Raw genomic sequence first — 22286 nt, forward strand, 5'->3', positions numbered from 1 at the left:
GGCGCATAGGTAAACCATGGGATTGCCTCACGAGCAGGGCATATGGAGGGCTTTAAAAGAGGTTTAGACAAATGGATGGAGGATAGTAGTAGTAGTAGTAGTAGTAATAGTAATAAAAATAATATTTATACCCCGCCCATCTGGCTGGGTTTCCCCAGCCACTCTGGGCGGCTTCCAACAGAATATTAAAATACAATAACCTATTAAACATTAAAAGCTTCCCTAAACAAGGCTGCCTTCAGATGTCTTCTAAAAGTCTGGTAGTTGCTTATTTCCTTGACATCTGGTGGGAGGGCGTTCCACAGGGCGGGTGCCACCACCAAGAAGGCCCACTGCTTGGTTCCCTGTAACTTGGCTTCTCGCAGTGAGGGAACCACCAGAAGGCCCTCAGAGCTGGACCTCAACTGACCCTCCTCATACAGATGTGGTACCATGACCAGAGGAACAAAGGACAGCTGTTCCGTCTTAACAGGGATTTACGAGATGGGGAGGGGGAAGAGGGAGACCCAAACCACGCTTGCCATTAGCTGACTTAGGAACTAGTCGCTGGTTGGGGGCCCTGCAGGAAGGTAAACGGCGTTTCTGTGCGCTGCTCTGGTTCGCCAGGAGCGGCTTAGTCCTGCTGGCCACATGACCCGGAAGCTGTACGCCGGCTCCCTCGGCCAATAAAGCGAGATGAGCGCCGCAACCCCAGAGTCAGCCACGACTGAACCTAATGGTCAGGGGTCTCTTTACCTTTAAACAAAGAAACAAACAGGATGCTGTGAGCCGTGGTGCCAGTTTAATGCCACCATCTGGGGGAATCGGTGACCTGCTCATTCAGGGAGCCTGTCCGCCAAGAACAGGCCCATCCTGCCTCCCAGATGGGTCTGGTTTCCGGGTCCTCCACTTCTCATCCTCCTCCGCTTGGCAAAGTTCTCGTTCCATAGGGTAAGCCATGAAGATGACGTCCTCCCAGGGAGGCAGGGAAGGGTGATCCGGCCGCAGGAGCGTGAAACCCAAGAAGCCAAAGGCTCGTAGCAAGTCTCCTTCGAGCGAGGGGAGAAAAAGAAGAGGATTAGGAAACCCAAGAGTGAGAAGATCTTTCCCCATCTTTCCTCTGGTTTATCCCATTTATCCGCATGTTTGTCAAGCCACAAAAATGCAGTGTACAGTGGTACCTCGGGTTACATACGCTTCAGGTTACAGACTCTGCTAACCCAGAAATATTACCCCGGGTTAAGAACTTTGCTTCAGGATGAGAACAGAAATCGTGCTCCGGCGACACAGCAGCAGCAGGAGGCCCCATTAGCTAAAGTGGTGCTTCAGGTTAAGAACAGTTTCAGGTTAAGAATGGACCTCCGGAACGAATTAAGTACTTAACCCGAGGTACCACTGTATATACACGCTTCCATTAAGAGCAGTAGAAACATCAATCGGTGCTGGCTGGTAAAAATAAAGGAGCATGGCAGAGGCCTGTCAGATTAACAGACATCAAAAGCAAGGCAGGGATTATTCCTGCCCAACCTCTAGTGGCAAGGAGTTCTGCAGGGCACAGACCCACAAGGAGTGGGAAGGAGTTCCGCAGGAGCACAGAGCTGACTGAACCTCAGAGGTGCGCGAGCAACCTCTGAAAGCGCCCCACCAGAGGACCGTGGCGGAGCATAAAGGATCAGGCAGTGTTTGGACACCAAGCTGTTAAAGGGCTTTGTAAATGAACATAACTGGTCCAGTAGCAAACTGGTTTTCACCCTGCCTTCCACCTCACACTCTAAAGATTCCGGCCCTACCTGGAAATGCCGTTGGGCATTGAACCTGGGACCCCCTTGGAATAATGATTCCAGTCCACATGGTTCTGGAAAAAATGTGGCTTTGAATCGGAACATAGGAAGCTGTCATAGAGTGAGCCAGACCATTAGTCCAGCTAGGTCAGGACTGTCCACTGACTGGCAGCATCTCTGCGGTTTCAGGCAAGGTTCACTCCTGGACCTACCTGGTGACCGAATTTGGATGACGCTCGACCAAAATGTTCTGGCCCTTTTTTAATGCTTTTTTAGGATGGTTTTTCTGGCCGAATAAAACCCAAATTTGGAATTGGGATCCTTCCCCCCTCTTTGCCCTTTTCTATATCATTTCCAGATTTCTGGCATGTGGAATAGTCCAGGACTCAAAACCCAGATTCTGTTAGCAAGGGGAATCTTTTTCTTTCCTTACCCCTGTCCCGTCGAGACTTGTGGAAGTTAACAAGCACCTGGTCTGCCTCTGTATTTTCTTCCACGTATTCCAGTGTTGCGGTCAGGCTAGGAGAAGAAACAGCCACAGGGTCCGTATTAAGCGTTTATTATTATTATTATTAAGGGTGCTGTTCTCTTGCAAGCAGGGCTTGCAAAGGGACTAGTCCTCAGTAAGGTGTTAAGCTTGTGTGTGGCCCGTACCACTGAATTGTGGGTGAGAGCTCCCATGAGTGAATCCATCCAAAGAATTCCCTGGGCCTAGAAAACCAGACTGTCACAGAAAAGGCTACTCTTCTCCCTGACATGCTAGATTTCTACATACAGAGAAAGGTGGTGTGTTTTTCCCCCCGTTTAAAATTAGAGGTCCAGACATAAGCACCCCAGTCTAACCCTACTCCTTTTGCATGCACCCCACAATTATTTACAGAGCCAAAGCATAGTGCCAAGTTTGCTAGGGGTTCAAATCGACCATTTGGGGAGGTGGAAATCTATCGATGTTAGCTGCACCAAAAAATTGCAGCGCAAGGAGCTCTTGTTGAAGATACCGTATTTTTTGCTCTATAAGATGCACCAGACCACAAGACTCACCTAGTTTTTGGAGGAGGAAAACAAGAAAAACAAATATTCTGAATCTCAGAAGCCAGAACAGCAAGAGGGATCGCTGCGCAGCGAAAGCAGCAATCCCTCTTGCTGTTCTGGCTTCTGGGATAGCTGCGCAGCCTGCATTCGCTCCATAAGACGCACACACACATTTCCCCTTACTTTTTAGGAGGGAAAAAGTGAGTCTTATAGAGCAAAAAATACAGTACTCTATTCCATTTCCTCCCTCCCTCTGGCTCTTCCATTACACATGCAAAAATTAGCACCCCATTATCACTGAGCATGTTCAGAACTCTCTGGGCTGTTTCTGAAGTTCAATCCCAGCCATGGGCGGGGGGGGGGGGAGCACAAACTTGTTTTCTACTTCTGTAAATTTTAGGTTCCCACGGTCAGGTGCAGGCGGCAGCACCCAGCAGCATCTCTGCCCATAAATAAATCCTCAGCGGTTTGGGTTTGGGTTCCATTGGTTCTGAACTATTGCCTCCCTCGCTTTGCTTCTAATATTTCCCCCCACGAGAGCTGGGGTTCGGGGTGAGCGGTGGTCTCTAAATTGCTGGAAAAACGCTGGGCTGTTTCCAACGTTAGTCCTACTTAGAGCAGACCTCTTGAGAAGAACAGGCAGGGCCAACGTAGGGACATTCAGTGGGTCTACTCTGCGTGCAATGACAAAGCCACCCACTTCTGACACCCAGTTGCAGCGGAGAATCGCTCTCACCTTTCGCGGCTGTTGCAGTCCAGGGCAAGGTGAGGCGTGTCGAGGAAAACCGTGCGTGCCTGGAGGAGGCCGTGCCAGTGGGTGACCCCCTGGCTGCCGCGGGCAAAATGGAAGTCCAACTGAACCGGCTGGTCGGGATGTTGGCGTTCGCCGGCGAAAACAGTGAGATTCCCAGCCTGGGCAGTTATTGGGTGAAACGTTTGCAACTACTGGTTAGAAAACACCTTAGCAAAAACCCCCTTCTTTCCAACCTTCAGGTGGTGAGTGCCAATGATTGATTGATTGATTGATTGATTTGCTAAAATGCCTCCATCCCTGCACAAGAGGGAGATGTCAGCTGGTTTGCACAAGTGCTGAGTTATGGCAACATTTTGTTAGAAAATTGTAGAGTTTGGAAGAGGGACCCCAAGGGATCATATATAGCCCAATCCCATGCAATATATTTAAACCAGTCAAAGGAAGGTAACTAGCAAAACAATGAGTTTACAACCTTCCCCCCCCCCCAACTCAGTTTGTGAAATCAACACTCTTTGGAGAGTCCTGCTGGCAACTCCTTTGAAGCTGAAAGTACCTATTTGCAAAGCATCTGTAATCCAATATCCGCTGAGGGATGATATTCCCACCCAACTACTGAGATGGTTTCAGACTATTTAGTTGAGATTTTTTCAAAGTCTCATTTAAAACTACTTAATGGTGGCTACTGAGTCTTTTATAAGTTTTATATGTGTTCAATAGGTCTGTATTACAAATATTTTATGTGATTTTTATTGTTGAAATTGTGTCAATACAGGCTGAATGAATTTTCTCCCCGGAGAAATCTGGCTTGTATTGAGTCAGACCATGAGTCTATCAAACCCTGTGTTGCCTACACAAACTGGCAACTGCTCTTCAGGACTTCAGGCACAAGATATTTCCCTGAGGTTGGGGGGGGGGGGGTAGGGGCAAACTGTGTATGCTACCTTCAGCTCCTTGGAGAAAAACAGTGGGGTAGATATATAATGGGGGGAGAGCCCTGTTGTCACATTTCAGATTGTAAGCTCATTGGGGCTGAGACCCTTTCTGTGCACTTTTGTGCAGCATCGTTCAAGCAGATGGTGGTCTATTATAACACAAAGGGCGGCAAATATGGTCCAGCAGCCTTAAGGGTTTTCAAAATCCATTTCCCAACTCCTGTACGCTGCAAATGTCTGGCATAATGGGGACCTGCCTAAGCTAGATGGCTTTCAGGCAAAATTTCTCCAATCTCTGCTCCAGGTACCCAACTGTGTCCCCAACTCCGTACTTCTGTTAGAAGCTGGTGAATGCCCAATTTCAACTAAAGCGTGGTGGGCTGCCCTAAAACATTGGCTCAGGATTTCAGTGTTTGATCTAGGGAAGGGTTTGTACCAACACCTGACCAATGAGGAGTTTGTCAGCAAATGGCAGAAAACCATGGCTAAAAAAGCCACCTCTATTGGTCTGTCCCCCCCCCCCCAAACTGTATTACCTGGGTTGTGAAGGCGCCCTAAAGACGTTAAAGCAAAGATTATGGGATAATGCACACAGTGACTTGCGATCTCGATCACACGCAGTCTGTAGTCCGCTGGCAGTGGGAGTACAATATGTAACATCTTACATTAAAAACCTGACAGTACCAAACTATCGAAGGCTATTCACCAAAGCCAGACTGAACGTCTTTCCTTCTGCAGTGCTGGATGGCAGGTTGAGAGCAGTTCCCAACCAGGGCAGACTTTGCTCGTGTGCTCAAGACATTCCATAAAGCATATTTTGCTGCACTGTGCAAAATACGAGCAAGCCAGGGCTGAACTGATATTACCCTTGCTGTTACCTTTCCCGGGAAAATCAGAGGCTCACTATGTCAGGTTCCTATTGGAAGACCGGACAAACGCTAGAACACTAGCAGTGGTGAAGTTTTTATCGGTGGTTGCAAGAACCAATGATCCCTATCTTTAAGTCTGAACAAAAAGCTTGTTTGACCTGGAGGTAGGCTGTCTGAATTGTGCATTGCTTTGTAAGGATTTGTTGGGTCTCTGGACCATAATAAAATTTCTAATAATAATAATAATAATAAATACTGATCATATGCAAGGCTGGAAAGGCCCGAGGCAGAAGAAGCCTACCTTATATACCTCTTTAAGGCCCGCTTGGCCTCCTTCAAGGCTCCTTCTCCTGTCTGGGCAGCCGCCCACGAACTCAGGAGCACTGCGGGCAGTAGCGGGGCCGGATACTCAAACTCTCACGTTGGGTAAGGGTTGAGCTGTGCCGCAGAACGGAAACAAGAAAATAAGACGGCATGGATAAGCCCGGGAAGCAGGTTCTGAAATTGGCAGGTATCTTGAACAGAAGGGACTGGAAACTTGACATTAGGCCCCATAGTTCTGAATAATAATGTGCAAAGTATAATGGCTCAATTCTCACTGAAATGAAAAATGCCCGAAGGCTTTAACATGGGAGATTTTCCTCTGAGCTCCTCCAACGATCACACGGGAAGTATTGGGTTGCAAATCCTCATCTTGAAAGGGAGATGCCTTTACAGCGGTACCTCTGGATGCGAACGGGATCTGTTCCGGAGCCCCGTTCGCATCCTGAGTAAAATGTAAGACGCGACTGCGCGTGCGTGGGTCACGTTTTGCCGCTTCCGCGCATGCGTGTGACGTCATTTTGAGCATCTGCACATGAGCGAGCGGCGAAACCCAGAAGTAATGCACTCCATTACTTCTGGGTTGCCGTGGAGTGTAACTTGAAAATGCTCAACCTGAAGCACATCTAACCTGAGGTATGACTGTAGTCTTGTTCCCAGCCGGAGTGGAAGCAAGATGCGATAAGCTCTCCAAGAGCCCGCAGTCTCGGGCTGGAATGGGGGACAGAGAAGAGTTTTGATCTCAGTCCTGTTCAAAGTTATTTTTAAGATGCTGAGCCTGTGCTAGACACGCACAAGATAAGTGCATGGAATTATCTGGATGTATCTCTGATGTTTTTGTTCTGTTTTGAAGGAAAAGTAAAGCTCAAATCAAACCTATGGGTCTGGACAACAAGGAGTCAGTTTGTATGCTTCCACTTGCTTCAAGCTGTGCAATATTAATATCTGCAGTATAATGGGCTGGCTTAAATAGGGAAATAGCAAGCGAGCGGATTTAAGCAGAGTCAGGCCACTGGTCCATCTTGCTCAATATTGTCTACACAGGCCGGCAGCAGCGTAACAGCATTTCAGAGAGGGGTCTCCTCCAGCCCTACCTGGAAATGGTGGAGGCACTGAACCTGGGACCTTCTGCTTGAAGGCAGATGCTCTACCACTGAGATTTAAAAATGAAGCAAGATCCTAGTCCTCATCGTTCTGAAAACATGTCTCTGACACAGCTCTGCCTGGAGAAGCCAGGCCTTGAACCCGGGGCCTTCTGTATGACAAGCAGCTGTGCCACCATTGAACTATGGTGCTTCTACATCTCCAGACGGCTGTCCCAACAAAATCTGGGGGTCCAAAAGTTCCCAGTCCTAATACAGGGATGGGGGACATTGCAGCCGCTCCCACAGTCTCTGATCCTTAGCTGTGCTTGCTATATGTGCCTAGCAATATACAGTGGTACCTCGGGTTACATACACTTCAGGTTACATACGCTTCAGTTTACAGACTCCGCTAACCCAGAAATAGTGCTTCCGGTTAAGAACTTTGCTTCAGGATGAGAACAGAAATTGGACGGTGGCGGCAGCGGGAGGCCCCATTAGTTAAAGTGGGGCTTCAGGTTAAGAACAGTTTCAGGTTAAGAACGGACCTCCGGAACGAATTACGGTAAATACTTAACCCGAAGTACCGCTGTATGGGTGGCGGGGGGGGGGGATGTCCTCCAAGGTACCTATGTGGCACCCATGCGCCCAAAGTAAAGGGACCCCTGACCATTAGGTCCAGTTGTGGCCAACTGGGGTTGTTGCGCTCATCTCGCTTTATTGGCCGAGGGAGCCGGCGTCATGTGGCCAGCATGACTAAGCCGCTTCTGGCAAACCAGAGCAGCGCACGGAAACGCCGTTTACCTTCCCGCCAGAGTGGTACCTATTGATCTACTTGCACTTTAATGTGCTTTCGAACTGCTAGGTTGGCAGGAGCAGGTACTGAGCAATGGGAGTTCACCCCGTGGCAGGGATTCGAACCACCAACCTTCTGATCGGCAAGTCCTAGGCTCTGTGGTTTAACCCACAGTGCCACCCGTGGCCCTTGCACCCAAGGTGGCCCCCCTCTTACCTCTTGCCACTGGGAGTCATTTTCCGCCGATATCTAAGGCGGCGCTTGCTGATGGCGCAGAAAGAGGGGATGGAGAATGAGAGCGGAGAAAGGCAGTTTCTTGGTCCAAGAAAGGGTGTTTCTGGGTGCCCGGTTCCACCGCGTTTTGCTGGGCAGTGCCTCCCGGCCCCGGGCAAAGTGGGTCCTAGGTGGCAGGGCCCCCGCCTTAAATACCCGAGGGACCCCTATTGTGACCTGCGTGAGTTTCTGCCCCATGGCAACTCGGCTGTGTCACAAGCATCATTGTGAGAGGCCACGCCCCCTCCTGGCCACACCCAGACGAAGCTCCTCCCACTCCTGGGTACCACAGCATCCTCTCCCTCCTAAGGACACCTGGCTCTGGGTCCGCACCAAATGGGATGCATTTAAAGCACATCCCACACACATATATCCGGCTCACAGCTTCCCCAGGAGGATCATGGGAGCTGTAGTTTCCCTCGCCCGCAGAATCCCTGGCAAACTACCATTCCCAGCATTCCTTGGGGGATGCCATGCATTTGAAATGTGCATGGGTGTGCTTTAAATCTATGGTTCGGGGCAGCCCATAGTATTGTCCACACTGACTGGCAGCTGCTCTCCAGGGTTTCAGGCAAGGGTCGACTCTAAGAGATGCTGGAGACCAAGCCTGGGGCCTTCTGCAATAATAATAATAATAAATAATAATAATAATATTTATATCCCGCCCTCCCCAGCCAAAGCCGGGCTCAGAGCGGCTAACAACAGTAAAATGATACAACATTCTAAAATCATTTCATTTTTTTCTAAGCATTTCTTTATAAAACACACTGAATTATCTTCAGGGGCGCACTCTGCACACGCTCAGAGGCACATTGCCCTTCCTTTTTGAAGAGACTCAGTTCTGTTGGGGTTGTTGGTGAGAGAAAGACGCAGCGTGCTTGTTCTGGGTCACTTTGTCCTTACGACTTTTTAAATAAATTGAAAAAATCACCTTTATGCTGTACTTGGAGAAAGGAAAGGAGAAAGACACTCGGCGCATGCTCAGAGTTTCAGCTGCCATCCTAAGGACTAGAATCTTGTGCTCTTATCACTTGCTAGCCTGCCTGGAGCCCACAGCCCAACAGCAAAGCTTTCAGCTGCAATCATGAGGACTAGGGCCTTGTTTCCCAGCATTTGGAGCCGGCCTACAGCCCAGAGCCACTGGTCCAACCTATTCAAACCAAGGGAGACCATTACCCCATTACTCACCAGGCTTCTGTGCTGGTCCCCAGTTGCTGCCCCTTTTCTTTGCCCATCCTGCAGGCACCGCAGCCCAACCGCACCGGCATCGAGGGCGTTAGTAAATAAATTTAACGATGATGTTGCTGGCAATAGAAATAGGAAAAATAATGATATTAATAAATTTTATTTATACCCCATCCTCCCCAGCGAAGATCGGGCTCAGTGCGGCTAACACCAGGCATAAAAACAATGGATTAAAATACAATTTAAGATTAAAATACAACATTAAAATGCAGCCTCATTTCAGCAGAAACTCAAATCAAAAACTTTTGGGGGATAATAACTAGTGAATATTTTTATTGATTTATAATATAAATAAATATTGATTTGAATAATAATTTTATTGATTTTAACATATAAATTACAAAATGTACCACGAAACTTATCACTTATACAATCTTTTTAGACTTCCATCAGCACCTCTGATAATCCACCGCTTTATCAACTTCTTATACATTTCTTAACTTTATATTGCCTTTAAATGAATATTAATCGATTACTCAGCCTGAACCCTAGGCGAGTTGCAGCAAAGGACTCCTCTTTGCAAAAAAAATAATTTTTGCACTCTGCGTATGCTCAGTGGCACTCTTGACACGCTTTTATTGGGGGCGGCGAGGGAGGTGGGTTTTTGCTTCCGTGTCACGATAGTCAAGAGAGAAAGAGAGAGAAAAAAAGGAGTAAATAAATCCTGGGGGAAGAAAGCGTGCCGGTTGTGTGTCTCCCCACCCCCACCCCACGCCGGCTCCTCCCTCCCGCTTTGCCCGCCCCGCGGTCGACCCACCCCGGCGGGCGGAGCCAGGCGAGGCCGAGGCTTCTCCGGGGCCTGCGCGAGGCGAGGCGCGTGAGGGGAATTCTGGGCGATGCTGGCGGCGGCGAGGGGCCTGATCCTGGCAAGGGCCTCCCTGGGGGTCCCGCTCCCATGTAGGGGGCTTCGCCTCTCGGCCCCCCTGGTGAGGAAGGAGGGGGGGGTAAAATGTATGGGGGGGAGAGGGAGGTGGGTGGGTGGGGGGTCTTTGGGGAGAAATATTTTAAAATATTAGATTTGGGGAGAAATATAGGGGTCTTTGGGGAGACTGCTAAGGGGGCGAAAGGGGGCAGGAATGGGATGCCTATCTAAATGGAGGCCTTTAAAACGAGGCTCTTTTTTGGGGGGACACGGAGGTTGGGGGTCATTTCAGAGTCGCTTTTTTTGTTTTGTTTTGTTTTTTAAATGATATTTATTAAGATTTCAGAAACAAAAAATTACATAGTTAAAGAGAAAAGAAACAAGGGAAAATATATATTAAAAAACCATAAAAAGAAAAAACATACAAAATACAAAGTACAGGAAAAAACACCCCAAAAAAAACCCCACTTAAAAACAAATTAATCCTTCCCTATCTTACATTTCGTTTCCTTGCTTCCCTGACCTCCTCTCACCTCCCTTTTTTGTATTCCAGTTCAATTGGTTAATTCAGCAATTCCTTTCCCTCTTTGTTTATGTCTTAGTCCTTTAACTTAATATATTATAACTTTAGATTCTCACCTATTAACCATCCATTTTTACATACACCTTTATGACATTGCGGCTAGAACCACTTAATTTCATTCTGACATCATTCTAACATTCATTAATTTTACAGTATTTCTGTAAATAGTCTTTAAATTTCTTCCAATCTTCTTCCACCGACTCTTCTCCCTGGTCTCGGATTCTGCCAGTCATTTCCGCCAATTCCATATAGTCCATCACCTTCATCATTTCAGAGTCGCTTTGGGGGCCCCTACGAAAGAGAGAAATATTTTAAAATATTAGATTTGGGGAGAAATATAGGGGGTGGGGGGTCTTTGGGGAGACTGCTAAGGGGGCGAAAGGGGGCAGGAATGGGATGCCTATCTAAATGGAGGCCTTTAAAACGAGGCTCTTTTTTGGGGGGACGGAGGTTGGGGGTCATTTCAGAGAAATTACAGGGCGGGGGGTGTCTCTGGGGGTCGCTTTTTGGGGAGTCTCTTTTTTTAAATAAATACATTTTTATTAATTTTAAGATACAGGTTATAAAGCATACCACACAGATTATTACAAATATACAATCTTATTGGACTTCCATCAGCACCTCTGATGATCTTCCGTCTTAACCACTTCTTTACGCATCAATTTTATATTGTCTTTACCTCTCTTAACATATCACCTCCCCTTTTTCATTTTTACAATATTTCCAACATTCCTCCTCGCAGAACTTCTTGCAAACCTACAAACGTCGTCTGATCATCGCAAATACTTTTCATATAATTTGTAAATTTACTCCAGTCTTCGGTGAATTTATGGTCCCTCCGGTTTCGGATCCTTCCTGTTAGTTTCTCTAATTCTGCATAGCCCATTAACTTCATCCTCCGCTTTTTGGGGAGTCTCAGGGGGCAGGTGTGGGGCTGCATTAATTTGCATTTAAATCTATGCCTTTGCTGCCTATATTATTATTATTATTATTATTATTATTATTATTATTATTATTTATACCCCACCCATCTGGCCGAGTTTCTTTTGTGGGGGGAGGAAGGTAGTAGACACAAAATATAGGGGGCAGTGCAGATAGAGAGGGGGCCCTGGGATTTCTTTATTTGGGGGGTGGGAGCTGAGAGAGACTGTAAAAGGGGGTGTTCAATGGACTCTGTGCATTTATGTCTGTACAGTGCAGTTTTGTCTGCGCTGCTTTCCGATTTCCCAGGGGGTGTAAGTTTAGACAAAGGAGATGGGGGAGAGCAAAGATATTTTTTTTGGGGGGGGTCCTTCTGGGTAGCTTTTGGAGCACAAGATAAGCGCGTGTTTTGCTATGTGTTTAAATCTAGGCATATGCTGCCTTTAAGAGTAGACTCTTATTTCGGTTAGGGGATGCGAGAGAAAATGCAGAAGGGATAATGCAGTTGTGGGGCTCTGGAGTGGGGTGACTAGGGGGGAATTCAGAGAGACTGCAAGGTGGGAACAGTGTCCAGGAAGTGTGCATATCTCTCTCTCTCTCTCTCTCTCTCTCTCTCTCTCTCTCTCACACACACACACACACACACACACACACACATATATATATATATAAAGGTAAAGGTACCCCTGCCCGTACGGGCCAGTCTTAACAGACTCTGGGGTTGTGCGCCCATCTCACTCAAGAGGCCGGGGGCCAGCGCTGTCCGCAGACACTTCCGGGTCACGTGGCCAGCGTGACAAGCTGCATCTGGCGAGCCAGCGCAGCACACGGAAACGCCGTTTACCTTCCCGCTAGTAAGCGGTCCCTATTTATCTACTTGGACCCGGGGGTGCTTTCGAACTGCTAGGTTGGCAGGCGCTGGGACCGAGCAACGGGAGTGCACCCCGCCGTGGGGATTCGAACCTCCGACCTTTCGATCGGCAAGCCCTAGGCGCTGAGGCTTTTACCCACAGCGCCACCCGTGTCCCTTCATATATATATATATATATATATACACACACACACACACACACACACACAGTCATACCTTGGGTTGAATGCGCTTTGGGTTGAGCGCGTTCGAGTTGCGCTCCACGGCAACCCGGAAGTAAAGGAGCGCATTACTTCCGGGTTTCGCCGCAGGCGCAGATGCTCAAAATGACGTCACGTGCATGCGCAGAAGCGGTGAAAAGTGATGCGCGCGTGCGCAGGTGTGCCTTCGCTAGTTACGTTTGCTTCTAGATGTGAATGGGGATCCGTTCCGGTATCTAGAGGTACCACTGTGTGTGTATATGTATATATGTGTGTGTGTGTGCCCCCAGTGCTTTTCTTCTAAAAAAATGTTTAGGGGTACTCATTTTTACTCAAGAAAATCACCATTTTTCACAGGTAAACAAATTGCCTCTTCGCAAAGTAAAAAATGATTACAGACAACCAAAATATGAGATTAGAGAACCTATATAGTGGTCGAAGGAAGTCAACCTTTTTCCTTTTCTTTCCTTTTCTTTCTTTCTTTCTTTCTTGCTTGCTTGCTTGTATATCCTTATTCTTTTTATTTCCTTTTTCCACTTCGTATTTCTGGAATTTTTGTATGGTTTGGGGTTTTTTTGTATTTTTGGAATTTTAATTTTATAATTTATGTAATTGTATTGCTTTTTGTATGTATGTAATAAGTATATAGCAAATAATTTTTTTAAAAAAAAGGAACTGGCTTTCGGCTCAAGGCAGCTCCCTGTGCTTGTCTTTGAACCATGAGGACTAGAACCTTTGTTTTTAGAGAGGGGGCCTCCTAAGAGGGAGTGGCGAGGAGGCAGTCCGAGCGGCTGTGTCAGAGCGGAGGTGTTGGTGACTTATCCCAAGTTCTCTGTCTCCGCTGCTCAGGAAACGTGCATCGTGGAGCGTTGGTGGAAGGTGCCTTTGAGCAAGGTGGGCCGGGAGCCTCGGATTAAGCACCGCCGGTATAAGGTCTACCGCTTGGTGGAGGACACCAAACACAAACCCAAGGAGCCTCTGGAGCTCATCCTCACCCAAACCGTGGACGGTACGTAGCTCCTCATTCTTACTTGCACATCCGGTGCCGTTCTGCAGAAGATGCAGAAGCCCATGCTAATCCGAATTTACCGTATTTTTCACTCCATAAGACTCACCTAGTTTTTAGAGGAGGAAAACAAGAAAAAAATTATTCTGAACGAAACAGTGGGTGTATGGTTTTTGTGGTGCATGCTGTAGCCCATGGACATGCTGTATGACCTGATGGTGAATTTGGGGTGACCCAATGCGAAAATCCTGAGGATCCATGGGCTTTTACCTCCCCCCTCCCAGGCAGCCTCCTTTATCTCTAGGCTCCCTTATCTCCCTCCCTGATCGCTTGCCGATCAGCTGGTTCCTGTCAACACCCACTTCCCTCTTTCAAAAAAAGAGAGAGAAAAGCATGATCTGCTTTTCGCCTCTGGGCAATTCGGCTCCAGGGACCACGTATTTATTTCTTCATGTTCTCTAAATCGCATCTTCATCCAAACATAGATGCTAGGATAGTGCAGTTAAATATATATGCAAGTATCTTTAGTAGGGGGTAGTCTGAAACCTATTTGGAGAGCATCAGGTTAGGAACTGTTGTGATACAGCATGGGTAGGCAAACTAAGGCCCGGGGGCCGGATCCAGCCCAATCGCCTTCTAAATCCGGTCTGGGAATCAACATGTTTTTGCATGAGTAGAATGTGTCCTTTTATTTAAAATGCATCTCTGGGTTATTTGTGGGGGATAGGAATTTGTTCATTCCCCCCCCCCCCTCAAAATATAGTCCGGCCCCCTGCTGAAAAAGTTTGCTGACCCCTGTGATACGGGCTGGAAACTTCTCTCCTGCCTTAATTTTTACAGTGGTACCTCGGGTTACATACGCTTCAGGTTACAGACGCCGCTAACCCAGAAATAGTGCTTCAGATTAAGAACTTTGCTTCAGGATAAGAACAGAAATCGGGCTCCAGCGGCGTGGCAGCAGCAGGAGACCCCATTAGCTAAAGTGGTGCTTCAGATTAAGAACAGTTTCAGGTTAAGAACGGACCTCTAGAACGAATTCAGTACTTAACCTGAGGTACCACTGTATTTTAAAATTGAGGTGGGATTTCTAGGAAGGAATTGTACATCAGGTGTGTTTTGTAAAGGGAGCATATTCTCTCTCTCAGTTGCCCTGTGTTTTGGGAGAGCGCTTTAGTTCCTACCCCGCTTTGCAGGCGAAAACATTCCACGTTTCTTGTTCGCAGATGTGGGAAGCCGAGGCGACACGGTCCTGGTGCCTAAATCTTTCGGCCGCAGCCGTCTCCTCAACCAGAACAAAGCCATTTATGCCTCTCCGGAAAACAAGAAGATATTTGAGGAGGAAAACCGGGTGAGTGCCGTAAGAACACTGGAACACCTTGGCTGCTGGATCAGGCCGGGGGGGGGGGGGGGCTCATCATAGTCCAGCATCCTGTTCTCACAGCAGCCAAATGCCCCGTATAACCTAGAAATCTAGATAGACTGCCTCTGGTCTTGGAGGTTCCATAAGAACTTCAGAAGAGCCTGGTTGCTGGATCAGGCCAGAGGGGGCCCATCTAGTCCAGCCTCCTGTTTTCACAAGCACAACAGCATCATCTCCTGCAGTTTCTGACAGTGACAGCAGAGCAGAGCCGTTGATAGGCATCACCTCCATGGAGTTGTCCAGTTCTCTCCGGAAGCCTTCCAAGTTGGGGGCCTTCGATGCCTCTCGTGCAATTGACGTCACAATTTAACCACACTGTGTGAAGAGATCTTTCCCTTTGCCTGGACTGAATCTCTGAAGCTCAGTACGTTTCCGAGCACAATTCAAAGTGTTGGTGCTGACCTTGAAAGCCCTAAATGGCCTCGGTCCAGTATATCTGAAGGAGCGTCTCCACCCCCATCGTCCAGCCCGGACACTGAGATCCAGCTCCGAGGGCCTTCTGGCGGTTCCCTCACTGCGAGAAGTGAGGTTACAGGGAACCAGGCAGAAGGCCTTCTCGGTGGTGGCGCCCACCCTATGGAATGCCCTCCCAGCAGATGTCAAGGCAATAAACAACTATTTTACTTTTAAAAGACACCTGAAGGCGGCCCTGCTTAGGGAAGTTTTTAATGTCTGACAGCGCTGTATTGTTTTTGATATTTGGTTGGAAGCCGCCCAGAGTGGCTGGGAAGACCCAGCCAGATGGGCAGGGTATAAATAAATTATTATTATCATCATCATCATCATCATCATCATTAGATGTCCCCAACTTCTAGTTATGATCAGAGAGTGAGAGAAACCTCTTATGTCTCTACAGCTTGCAAAAACTAAACAAAAATGCCTATTGGCCAGAATTGTGTACAAAAAGGTGGATTTGAGGATGATTCATGCCTGCGAAGCTAACAAACTCAGTGGACATCAACATACTCTCTGTGGCAGCATCATTTAATTATTTGCTGTATGAAAAAGTGCATTGCTCTGCCCTGAATCTTCCGTTATCTGGCTTCATTGCATGGCCCCGCGCTCTCGTATCATATGCGAGGGAGAAAAGATTATCCGCTTTCTCCTGAAAGTGCTTGATATTTTTTTACACCCCTCCTCAATATTGACATGGGTATGGCTGTAGCCTTGGTCTATCTGGGCTGAGTGGGACAATATGCAAGCTGTCTCGCTCGTCCTTGACTTCTCTTCTGTTTTTCTGCCCCTTAGTTACGTCAGGAAGGGAAACTGCCGAGGCTGCAGACCCACACAGGCGAAAAGGTAAACTGATCCAGATCTGCGGCGTGTGTGTAAATGCAGTTTTCCGGTAGGACAGTGCCCTAGTGGGAAACCTGAAAGCAGAAATTGAGCACAAAAATCTAATGCTGGGAAGTGAAGTTTACTAAAACTCTTCCAAGTTCCCTACCTGGCACAACAGGGAGAACCTGGCAGTACCAGACCAATGGCAACATGCTGTGGCCGAGTGCTTGCCGCTTTCGTGAACGTTGCAAATCTTGTGAGAGTTCCTAAATCATGGATTCCTGGGCAGGGGTGGGACACACACCACTTCCGTCACCCAGCTTGCGCAGAGGGGTGAAACGCAAAGAGGGGAGGAGGAGGTTTGGAGTGCCGAAGTTCTTATGTTGGGGAAGAAACCGGAAGGGGCCACTCCCGGATTCTGCAAGTGACTAAGACGGACATGAACTTGGTAGATCTGCACTGTAAATAGTTTGCACAATAAAACCTGTAACAGACAGGTCGGAGTCCTGCTTGGTTACTCACGAGCAACCACCACCAGCATGTGACAGGTAGCGTTGTATATTCTCCCTTGCAGTTCTCTCTTTGGGGGGGGGCAGCAGGCCATCTCTCCCTCTCCCCTCCCTGGCCAGGAAACCCCACCTCGCATTTAAATATGCCAAAGCCCCGTCAAATGTCACCTTCAGCTCCAAGCAGGAGGACCCAACGCTATGAGGAACAGGGAAAGTGGCTTTTTACAGAGTCAGACTGCATGTGCACCTAGTTCAGTCTCGTCTACTCTGTTTGACAGTGGCTCTCCAGGGGTTCAGACAGTGGGGAGTCTCCCCTAGCCCTAGCTAGAGTTGTTGGGGATTATGATGCAATACGATACGATATCTTTATTGTCATTGTCCCACACAGAACAATGAAATTGAAAAATCTACATAAGACATTCAAAAACCCCTAAAAACTCTGAAACCCCATTTTAAAATACAATTATAGAGACCCCTTATACTGCGTTTAAAACCAGAATTGCATTTGGGTAGAAACTGTTTCTCAGGCGGCTAGTCCTGGTCTTTATAACCCTATACCTTCTTCCAGAAGGCAGAAGCTGAAAGAGATCATTTCCGGCGTGCGTACTATCCTGCGCTATCTCTGCAGCTATCTTATGGCACCTGGAAGCATAGATTTGATCCAAGGTGGGAAGAGTGCACCCAATTATTCTCTCTGCAGTCTTTACAACCCTGGACAGCACTGTTTTTCCCCTGGCCGTGCAGCTCCCAAACCACACACACAGAGACCATAAGTTAATACACTCTCCACAGTACAATGGTAAAATGCCATCAACAGGTCCTTTGAGAGATTGTTTTCCCGGAGGATTCTCAGAAAATATAACCTCTGCTGTGCTCTCTTCACCAGGTCTTTGCTGTTTTCTCCCCAGGTTAGGTCACCTCTCAACTCCATTCCCATTCTCCATTGAACCTGGCCCCTTCTGCTCTGTCTGCTAAGCTAAGCCTTTCCCCTGAAAGAAAAGCAGGAGTCTAGTCCTCATTGTTCTGAATGAAGGGCTGATAAATAGGAACAGAGGAAGTTGCCTTACACGAGCCAGAACACTGGCCTATCCAGCTCAGCATTTACACTGATGGGCAGAAACTCTCCAGGGGTTTGATTTTTGGGGGGGGGTCTCCCCCAGCCCCAGATGCTGGGATTGAACTTGGGACCTTCTGCATGCAAAGCAGGTGTTCTGCCATGGGCGAAAGACGATCTTCCGGGTGTAGTTTTTGGGAGGGCTTCTTTTCTTAAGGCTTTCTGTTCTTCCTCTCCCGGTTTTCAGACCGTCCGGTTCCTGCGCAAGTGCACCCTGGAAGTCGGAGTGAACGACTGCGAGCAGTTTGAGCTGACCCACGAGATCGTGGCACGGCACTTCCTGAGAAACGTGAGCCCCGCCTGCGCGGCGTCCTGCCTTCCTGGCGTGGGGAACAGAGGGGATCTGGCCGGCTCCTCTCAGTCCCAGACGACACAGTCCTAGGCTGGCTGATGAGCCGTAGTAAAAAAATGGCCGTCCTGGCAGGGGTTGATGGGAATCGTCGGCCAAAATGGCCATGCTGCCCATTAGATTTGCTCAATAAGCACACAAGACGTAACCGGCTGTACGTTTGAAAAAATAATATGTTCTGATATTTGATTACCTTTTTGTATGAGTTGCGTTACTGTTTATACGTATAACATCTGAGTATGGATTAAGTTTGTTTTACTTCTGCTGTGCCATATGGGTCACTTTAAGAAATAAATTTTGTATCTGTTGATTGCCAACACCTGTCACTCGAATCAATATTGGGCCTGTCCATATAACGCCACTCTGTAAAAGTTGCTGCTTACATCAGCTACTACTATGCTATAAGATGCACTGTCCTGTGATATCATATATGGTATGTATGGTTGTTGACGGTTTTTATATTATTTTTGCTGTAAAAATGTGTGAGATTACGATACTGTATTTATTTGCATTACCTAGAGTTTGTACTACTGATGAAGCCTATGACGGTGAAACAAGGCTAATATTCCGGAAATCCTTGTCTTTGTGAAAGGATTCTGTGGAACTGCAACAACCTTTCATGTGGATTGTTGGACTCTATGAACAGACAGGTGGAATAGACACTTCCACATATATGGACCTTATGCATAAACCGATTAGAGAACGAACTGATCCACTGGGTCTTCTACTTTTTTCGTTGAACTTTGAGCTACTTCTGTTGTAATCTACAATTCAATACAATGAATAGTACATATTGTTTTTTTTCAAACGTACAGCCGGTTATGTCTTGTGTGCTTATTGAATGTTTCGCGTAACCAGAGGTTTGTTCTTGTTTTGCCCGTTAGATTTGTGACAGCGTTTTTCCATTTGAGTTGATCTCTACCTGATAAGGGTGGGCTCTCAGCGGCATATATCCTTGGGGGTAGGGTTGAGGGGAGAGGAGGTGTTTTCCTAGGGGATGTGGAGGTCTCAGACAACGTGCCCCTGCCCCGCTTGAAGTGGGTTGCTCTGATAACGCTGTGCCCTGGTCCTTCCAGCTCGGGGTCGTGGTTCTGCCGCATACCTTGAAGCTTCCGGACGAGCCCATCACGGAATTGGGGGAATATTGGTGCGAAGTTACGGTAAGTTTGCCTCCTGTATGCAGGTGCAGGTCAATGTATCCCAATGTATGGGATATTTGTACAATGTATGGGATATTTGTACAGTGGTACCTCGGGTTAAGTACTTCATTCGTTTCGGAGGTCCGTTCTTAACCTGAAACTGTTCTTAACCTGAAGACCATTTTAGCTAATGGGGCCTCCCGCTACTGCCGCACCACTGCTGTGCAATTTCTGTTCTCATCCTGAAGCAAAGTTCTTAACCCGAGGTACTATTTCTGGGTTAGCGGAGTCTGTAACCTGAAGCGTATGTAACCTGAAGCGTAAGTAACCCAAGGTACCACTGTATTTCGGGGTTAGCGGAGTCTGTAACCTGAAGTGTATGTAACCTGAAGTGTATGTAACCTGAAGCGTATGTAACCCGAGGTACCACTGTAATAGGAAAATTGTGCCCTCTTTTTCTCCAGAATGCCAGGGTAGATGATGCATGTATTGTGTAAAATACGTTTCTTTGTTTATTCTGATTTTTTTTGCCCACTTTTCCACCACAAAGTCCCAGCAATTTAAGAAGTACAATACGCAAGCCAGTTTAAAACAAGTTATAGGAGAAAGATTAGGGCGGGTCTTAAAAAAAATATATCTCAGGTATCAGAGGAAAGAAGTGTGTCTTCTGCGTAGGACAGAAGCTCTATAATGAAGGTGCCAGGAGGGGAAATTTCACAGGTTAGGGGGTTGCCACAGAGAAGACCCCCCTCCCCAGGCCGAGGGACACTCCCCAAATTTTCTGAGGGTGTTGGAACTGCCAAAAGGGACCCCTCGACTGATCCTAGCACCCGAGAGTGTCTGTGGGTACAGGGAGATGATATTTCAAATATTTTGGGCCCAAGTCATTTAGGGCTTTCAAACTCTAAAGTGAACACCTTGCTTTGGGCCTGCAAACAAACTGGCACCCCAGGCAGCTGTTTTAAAACGGTGGTGTCATATGAGACTAAGAGATTAATTAAGATTAAATTAAGACTAAGAGAGCTGAGTGGGGGGTGCTCGTGTAATCTCACTGTATACAAGTGACAAGAAAGTATTTCATTTCAATTCATCTAAATGGAACCCCGGCCAGTAACGGGCACTGTGTTTGGGGCCTGTTGAAGGGCAGCCCCACATAGAGCGCATGGCAGTAATAATAAAAGCTTAAGAAGAGTCCGCTGGATGAGGCCGTTACTGCCTCCTGCGGGGGCAATAATCCAGCCTGGATGTTAGAGTCCTGTGGCCGACCCGTCTGCCTGAAAGGGACCGTAGCTGGCCAGCTGGCCAAGGATGGGGAAAGGCAGTCCTAGTCTCAGCAGGGGAGCTTTAACGTCCTCCCCACCTCCTCTTTCGATTGACTGTCGTCATCGTCTTGGCTCTGGGGGACACACCCGGACCCCCTGTCCCACTTCTGCCCTCCTTTTGCAGGTGAACGACCTCGACACCGTCCGGGTCCCTCTTTCCGTGGTGCGGTTTGCAGAACCCAAGCCCGAAAGCTACAGGGTCTGGCTGGCTCAGCCGGAAGATGCTCCTCAGCAATATCACTGAAGTCCGCCCCACCCCAGGAGGAGAAGGGAGCAGCGGGGGCTCTCAAAACAAGTGACGGAGACTGGGGGGGGCCACCCAGCTTGCCTGCACAGCTCAGGAGATCCAGGGATCTTCATCAGATCGGGTTTGGACAAGATCTTCGTCAGATTGGTGGGAGGTTTTTTTGGGGATGTACTCCTGTCCTAAACGTTCAAAGGCATCTCTGACGGACGTGTTTCTTGAGTAGGAGGATAACACCAAGTAGAGTTCTATGATTTCTCTCCTCTCTTGAGGAGCAACAGAATGTCAAGTTTCTTACAAATAAAAACGTTTCAAAATCAGAAACTTCCTGGTTGCAGTGAGTCAGCTCGGCCAAGATCCCCGTTCTGTGGACCGGGAAGGGGAGTTAGAGGGAGATCCGGCCGCTGAGGCACTCTGCGTCTCTTCTCTCTTAATGTCTGAGGGCATCTGGATAGTAAAGCACTGAAAGGGTTTTGTGATGGCGATGGAGTTGGCCTCCATTGATTGCCTCGGTTGCAGGGTGCGGAGACGGAAGGGAGCCGCTGATCAGCCATTGGCCGAGCCTTGCTCTGACACTAAGGTTACGGAATTGCTGTTGGCCCAGCTTGCACTGACGCTGCAGCAGTTGTCAATTGCCATTGGGTGAGTTGCTCCCAGTTTCCTCTAGAGGAGCGGGGCCGGCAGAATATCCCAGCAAAGAGCCTTGAACGGGAAGGTTTGAAGAGGGAGAGGTCCCAGGGAAAACAGAGACAGTCAGGAGGAGGACGAGTTGCAAGGGCAGAAACCCAGGAAAAGGAGCAGGCTAGAGGAGTGACGCTGTGGTCTAAACCACAGAGCCTAGGGCTTGCAGATCAGAAGGTTGACGGTTCAAATCCCTGCAACGGGCTGAGCTCCCGTTGCTCCCTGCTCCTGCCAACCTAGCAGTTTGAAAGCACACCAGTGCAAGTAGATAAATAGGTACCGCTCTGGCGGGAAGGTAAACTGCGTTTCCATGCACTGCTCTGGTTTGCCAGAAGCGGCTTAGTCCTGCTGGCCACATGACCTGGAAAAACTGTCTGCGGACAAGCGCTGGCTTCCTTGGCCAGTAAAGACAGATGAGCGCCGCAACCCCAGAGTCGTTCGCGAATGGGCGTAACTGTCAGGGGTCCCTTTACCTTTTAGAGGAGTGGCCCTTGTGGGTCGGAGAAACCCATGCATCTTCAAAATCATGTTTCCAGAGTTGTGAGAATTGGGATCTTGCTTTATTTTTAAAGGAAGTACCGTAGCTCAGTGCATGCAGAAGGTGCTAGGGTCATTGTGTCATGATACCTCCCGATAGGGCTAGGATCCTTGTCTGAGACCCTGGGGAGCTGCTGGCAGTCTGTGTGGGTTGAGCTGTGCCCCAGCTGAAGTTTCGAACCTTTC

General features: G+C 48.1%; 2 protein-coding genes across 2 annotated transcripts; one reads left to right on the top strand and one right to left on the bottom strand.

Annotated features, from left to right (window-relative positions):
• Positions 1-762: 762 nt before the first annotated feature.
• Positions 763-6261, bottom strand: OAZ3 (ornithine decarboxylase antizyme 3). The gene is given in 5 exon segments (XM_077920862.1): positions 763-1028; positions 2194-2279; positions 3529-3704; positions 5649-5723; positions 5725-6261. Coding segments are annotated over 5 exon segments (714 nt in total). The 5' UTR covers positions 5893-6261; the 3' UTR covers positions 763-819.
• A 3521-nt stretch (positions 6262-9782) lies between these two features.
• MRPL9 (mitochondrial ribosomal protein L9) lies at positions 9783-21206 on the top strand. Its single transcript, XM_028710219.2, has 7 exons — positions 9783-9990; positions 13351-13510; positions 14731-14855; positions 16176-16226; positions 18016-18117; positions 19254-19337; positions 20763-21206. The coding sequence occupies exons 1-7, from the start codon at positions 9901-9903 to the stop codon at positions 20880-20882; spliced, it is 732 nt and encodes a 243-aa protein (XP_028566052.2). The 5' UTR covers positions 9783-9900; the 3' UTR covers positions 20883-21206.
• The last annotated feature ends 1080 nt before the right edge of the window (positions 21207-22286 follow it).

This window comes from Podarcis muralis, chromosome 16 (assembly GCF_964188315.1).
Source record: "Podarcis muralis chromosome 16, rPodMur119.hap1.1, whole genome shotgun sequence".
In the NCBI taxonomy this organism is placed as follows: domain Eukaryota; kingdom Metazoa; phylum Chordata; class Lepidosauria; order Squamata; family Lacertidae; genus Podarcis; species Podarcis muralis.

Bases quoted from the DNA above. Each gene is read 5' to 3' on its own strand.
- MRPL9 (XM_028710219.2), top strand. From the start codon at position 9,901: ATGCTGGCGGCGGCGAGGGGCCTGATCCTGGCAAGGGCCTCCCTGGGG. The intron at 13,511-14,730 runs GTACGTAGCTCC...TCTTGTTCGCAG, and splicing joins CCTCACCCAAACCGTGGACG to ATGTGGGAAGCCGAGGCGAC. The intron at 19,338-20,762 runs GTAAGTTTGCCT...CTCCTTTTGCAG, and splicing joins AATATTGGTGCGAAGTTACG to GTGAACGACCTCGACACCGT.